Source organism: Salvelinus fontinalis, chromosome 20 (genome assembly GCF_029448725.1).
Source record: "Salvelinus fontinalis isolate EN_2023a chromosome 20, ASM2944872v1, whole genome shotgun sequence".
NCBI classification, from domain to species: Eukaryota; Metazoa; Chordata; class Actinopteri; order Salmoniformes; family Salmonidae; genus Salvelinus; species Salvelinus fontinalis.
In genome coordinates this window covers 8,577,064-8,583,063 of record NC_074684.1, presented here as the reverse complement: position 1 = coordinate 8,583,063, position 6,000 = coordinate 8,577,064, and the positions used below count along the sequence as shown (strand labels likewise).

The window sequence follows — 6,000 nt, the reverse complement described above, 5'->3', positions numbered from 1 at the left end:
GATGTGCCTCAACAACCACAGAAGGCTCTCCGCAGTCCTCAGCCCTTTTTGAATCAACAATTGTCATTTCAACATCAGGCTCTGGCAACAGCCATGGAGGAACACACGGCCAGCAGACAAGGGCCCCAATAACCTGAAATTATGTGGCGATTTGGCATTTGCCCCAACACTTTTGATTCGGCTTACTGACACAAAAGCGTTGAAAAGAGGGACAAAATACTGTTGTTTAGACTGTTTTGACTCATGATTTATCAACTCGTGCACAATTCATCTGTGGTTCAGTCTGATCAACTGTAGCCTACTGATAACAATCACAGTGAAATGTATGCCCTTCTCTACGCTACATGCGTTTCTCTAGGCTGCCAGATCAGGAAAAACTCTGGGCCCCAGGAAAACAATTTGCCCCCCACTACTATGGGATCTGTGGTGCCACCTCTGAAATCTAAAACAAAACAGATAAAGCAACACCTCACGGCACAACTCCTCTCCCCTATTTGACCTAGATAGTTTGTGTGTATGTATTGATATGTAGGCTACGTGTGCCCTTTGTAATTTTATTTTAATTCATGTAGTTCTGTCTATTAATGTACTGTATTATGTCATGTTTGATGTTTTATGTGGACCCCAGGAAGAGTAGCTGCTGCTTTTGCAACAGCTAATGGGGATCCTAATAAAATACCAAATACCAAATAGAATCAACATTTTAAAAAATCCGTGGCGGGACTGGCCTTCCATACTATGGACTTATCCAAGTTGCCTATGTGCATTTTGGAGACCTCCCACCGCCCCTCAAACACACACACATTCAAATATCTGTCCATTTCCAGACCTATATTGAATGTCAGGTTATTGAAGTAACATTTCCACAAGAACACAGTACAGTAAAATATGGTTTCCTACCATCTAAGAATTAGCAAGCAAAATGTAGTTTATTATCAGTAATGGCTGACAGGATATTTCCTAACGAGAAGTCATCTGTGTGGGAGGTGGTGAGTGAGTAAGTGTACATTTTCTCCAAAGATCAGAGAGAATCAATTCAACTTGTTCCCAGACACTCCCACCATAAAACCCACACTATGAACTTTCGGCACTCTGGTTCATGGAATGTCCTCAAGACACACTCACATAACTTATCTTCTAGCCAAGTTCGCTATCATCCGAACAAGCATTATGTTAGGCACAATCATATCCAAAAACCGCAAAGAAATACCCAAAATTGCCATATAATCAGAATATTTCACATGGCCTACAGACCATAAACTTCCATTGAGAAAGCAGTTTAAAAAAGAATGCCACGTTTATAGTTTGCATTTCACTGCCTCCCTGTGGACAACGAGGGGAATGCACAAATAAATTAAATCAGTAGGATGCCTGCGCGCTCTCGCTCTTGATGCGCTCTGACATTACGCACGCCTTCATTCACACCGCCAATAGCTCAACACGACAAGACGCGCAAGTGCGGATACTTTACGGGGTTAGAATAATATTATTGCTTCATACTTTTCATTTTTAAACCGTGTAAAAAACAAACAAGGCTGAGTAAAGTAGACAGCATATCCTTGTCTTTGGCTTTGTTCCGTTTTCCCTTCTCAACAACCTATTGCTATGGCATCTCTCACTCGAAGAGAGAAGGAGAGATGTCCCACAGCAGGGAACCGAAGGTATTGGGTAAGGGACGCTTGATTCAATATAACTTTTTTTCACATTCAGTATTTATCTTAAGATGTTTAGATAGTGGGTTGCACAGTTCTAGTATCTACTTATTATTTCATGACTCATAGGCTTTTAAAACATCAGTTTCAATTTATGTTATGATGATGTCATGGTTATTTTCTCCAGTTTGCAGTATATTACGGTGCATGGTATTTGTACATTTCACAGACAGATGCGCCTCAATGTAAATCATCCAGATTTTACTCTGAGACTGGGAGCGGTACAGTACTTCACGAGGACTGTCAATCAACAGATCGCCCCTCTCCAGAGGGTGCCGGGTCCAACACCGACCGTCATGGAGTTCCGTGGCCAAAAACGGATGTCCCATCCCGAGGAGGACCTGGGATTACCAGTGGATTTGACACTGTTAGACCCCCCATGGTGGGAAGTTGGAGCGTTCGGAAATCTGACGGAAAAGTTATTTGTGAGCATTGCACCGCGACTGTGGCTGTACTAAAGATACACGCACTGAGCCTCGTCATTCCTCAATATATCTCATGCAAGGTAGGTTTATCACTTCATCACTTTCTATGAAAATGTGTTTTGTGCAGTAAACAGTAGCATGCATTCATTGTAGTGATACAATATACTTTGGTGACAATTTAATGGGTTTGAATTGAAATGGTCAGAAAATGTGATTTAGCCACAGATTTGCAACATATTTTAGATGTTGTCACATATTTTAGCTGCCTTAACAAATCCAAATTGTCACATACTTCGATGTTTTTCTCCCGATTGCATCTGATATGTAGCAGACATCAGTTCCTGTCATTGAGCTGACTCATAGGCTATCCCTAGAGTGAACTGATTCAGACTGATATTAATATTTTAACAAAGCAACTCATGTCCCCTTCAAACCTCATTACCAGAGGTACAACGAAAAACATTTGCTTTACTCTCCTATGAGAGGAATATGAAATAGAACAGGACGTTTTACAATTAACCACAGACCATTATGTGGAGATATTACCTCATTGTTCAGACGGAGACGGTCAGTAGAAATCTGATAATGGCTTCTTGTAGTGTATTGATTTCCAGACCAGGGCCATGATGAAATCTGGCCTGTTATGAATCCTAAAGAAAATACAGGTCTCTGACAGCCTGGTTCCAGACCTGTTTGTGCTGTTTAGCCACCTTTTACCCTCTTAGAAAAAAAGTGTTATCTACAGTAGAACCTAAAAGGGTTCTCCTCTGGGGACAGCCAAAGAACCCTTTTGGAACCTTTTTTTCTAAGACTGTGTGGTCATTATTTTGCCTGTTCTCTTTGTTAAGACAAACACACAACCCAACGTTTGGCTACACAGCACAAACAGATCTATTACCAGGCTAGGTCTCAGATTTTGGCTTGGAGTTTGTTTGGGCACATCTGCATTTTTCTGGTTGACTTTGTTTTATGCAATATTACAGTAGTCTGGGAATCAAAATGTGGGTCATTGACATTAGCAGCTTGTGGGAGAAAGGTTTGGAATGGAAGTCCAGGGAGAACAAGGGCACAGGAATTAACATACAGTATGCTATGCCACCATCTCCGTCCTATGACAGATGCTATTATAATGATTGATTCTGGAAGTCAATATAGGCCTTCTTGGTACCATGCCACATTTTGATACATAGTTTCCTCAATGACAGACTGTCATCAAATACAATTAAGTTTAAACGTTTTCCGCTTTTGTAATTCACTGTGATATTTGTTGTTTTTGTGATTGAATTGGACTCAGTGCATAGAACCATACTGTACATTCCCTTTACATCCCTTCTGTAGGACTCCACCTTGTCAGCCTATCTCCACGACAACCTCCAACCCCACAGTGGTACCAAAGACGTCTGGGCTGTGGAGGAGGAGCAGAGTGGCTGTGATATCTGTGGTGCCCACCTGAGCCAGCTGAAGCAGGAGGCCATCCACCTGATCCTAGCCAGGGAGGAGCGTGCCAAGTGGGCCACTCCATCTCCCGCCAAGCCCCTTCCTGGAACCACCTCCACCAAAGCAGCACCATCTAGCCCCCACCTCTCAGGCTCTGCCAGGACCCATAGTTCCTCTGCCAAGCCCTCTCCTGGACCTCGATCCACCTCCTCCACAGCACCATCTAGCCCCCGCCTCTCAGGCTTCACCAGGAGTCAAAGCACCCAGAAGACCCACCCTAGGAGGATCCTGAAGCCCACCCCAGCTGAGATGGATAGATGGGTTGAGGAGCAGCAGCACCTAGCCTCCTCCATATCAATGTCCAGCAATAACGGAGTCACCATCTTTCCCTACCAGGTACTGTACATCTAAAAACCTACAGGTTGTATATCATAGTATTTCCATGAGATCACAGTAGCTATCATTATTATGGAGTCTAATGCAAGCTATATGAACAATATCAGGATAATATCTTGAGTCATGACACATCCCCTAGCAGGTGTTGTACATCTAAAAGAGGAATGGAGAGAGGACAGAGGGATGGAGAGAAGAGGAAAGGAGAGGAAAGGAGCACAGGGGAGGGAAGAGGAGGGGAGGAGGGGAGGAGTAGAGTGGATGCTCTTATAGAGAATGTTGTCACTGTCAGAATTGATTGACTCCGTCCGATCTGCCCCAATTAGATCCTGAGAAGTGTGCATTTGCAACCTTATCGCTAATGGAGGGAATTGGGTTGTGATTTATTTTCCGTCATAAAACAGCCAGTCAAAAAGCAGGCGGTGCGATGATCAATAGCCTGGTCATATTTAACGACTGGTGAAATATGCATAGTGCAGTATTGTAACCCTCACAGGGCTAGGCGGTAAATACAGCCGAGACGAAAGTGGATGGAGGGAAGCATTTAAGGAGCCTTAAGTAGGCTACAGTAGCTTGTTCAGCCATAGGGCTCCTACCATAGGGCTTTGGTCAAAAGGAGTGCACTATATAGGGAATATGGCGCCATTTGGTAATCTACCTATATCTCCTTCAGTGCATTGTGGCTAATGAAGTGAAGTGGTCTCTGGTCTGTCAGTTTCTGACAGTGGAGTGGCTGTCTGGCTGACAACTAGCCTGATCACAGATCAGTTATGGTTGACATAACAATGACCATAGGAGTTTGCTGTATACAACACAAACAGATCTGGTACCAGGTTAGCTGCCATAGTCTATTAGACAATATGCAAAGCAGAGCATATTATACCGGCGTAAGTTGGTTATTAGGAAGGTTTCCATCCAATTGGTGACAGATGTTCATGTGAATATTCTAAAATCCGCATGAAAGAAAATGTGCACATTTTCCGCAACAGTGGTGTGTTTCCACAAAACGGACTTGTTGCAGATAAAAATCTGTGCGTGATGACGTAGTGCACACAGAATGCACTTTTTCCGCTTACGTTTAAATGTACTGAATAAAAATCTGAAGATCATTAGTTTCCATCTCATTTTCAACTCCACTGATCGTTTTGTCACCAAACTGTTGCGTTAAATAGCGAATGTGCCTACTATGGTCTTGGCACGTGTACTCTAGCTAACAGCTGGCAGACACAGTGTGGGTAGACTCTGCGGGTAGGCTCGTCTACATGATGACATTATGGATAAGAGCAAGAATGCTTTCCGTTGTCAAATGGCAGTCAAGCATTGTTCATCATTTCACCAGAATAAGACCCTCTGACATTTCTTGGACAGGAGCATCAAGCTCATCACCGTGCACTTTCACCACCCTGTGAAGTTCATCATCTCTTATTTCATCTGTAGCCTAATAAACTGCATGCTTTCCTGATGAGTTGTAGTGGGAGGACCACACCGCGTGCCATCGCGTGACTCCAAGTTTACTTTGATATGATGGTTATTATATCAATATTTGCACATAAAGGTGTTTCCACCGCTATTTCACGCATAATTCATTTTACAGGCACAAAAAGATCCCATGTCGAACGAACAAATGATCTGACGGCATTTATAAAATTGGACCGAAACTTCCTGTTTCCCTCACAGCTGTCGTGATTTTTTTTTTGTAAGGCATGACTTTACTCGCATTCAAAACTGTGGATGGAAACGTGATTATTGATGTGTTTTCATGTGATTTTCCACTTGGAGGAAGCAGAGCAAATGTTGGTCAAAGCTAGGTGACCTCATGCTAATGGTAATGGGAGTGTTTACACCATTCCAGTTTGAGATAGAAGAGAGGACGAGAGAGAGAGAGAGAGAGAGAGAGAGAGAGAGAGAGAGAGAGAGAGAGAGAGAGAGAGAGAGAGAGAGAGAGAGAGAGAGAGAGAGAGACTACCTAAAAGGAAGCGACCGAGCATCAGATATTGAAGCTCAGGGAAAGAGATGGAGAGAGAGAGAGAAAT

The 6,000-nt window shown here is 43.2% G+C and overlaps 1 protein-coding gene across 2 annotated transcripts in view; it reads left to right on the top strand.

The window, feature by feature from the left end:
* The first annotated feature begins 1,382 nt into the window (after window positions 1–1,382).
* LOC129817242 (kinesin-like protein KIF26B) overlaps window positions 1,383–6,000 on the top strand; it is a 38,307-nt gene continuing 33,689 nt past the window's right edge. For both annotated transcript variants that reach the window (XM_055872283.1, XM_055872282.1), the window contains exons 1-3: window positions 1,383–1,668; window positions 1,882–2,217; window positions 3,476–3,970. In XM_055872283.1, coding sequence (XP_055728258.1) covers window positions 1,606–1,668; window positions 1,882–2,217; window positions 3,476–3,970 — 894 coding nt within the window. In that variant the 5' untranslated portion in view covers window positions 1,383–1,605. The remainder of the gene's footprint in view (window positions 1,669–1,881; window positions 2,218–3,475; window positions 3,971–6,000) is intronic.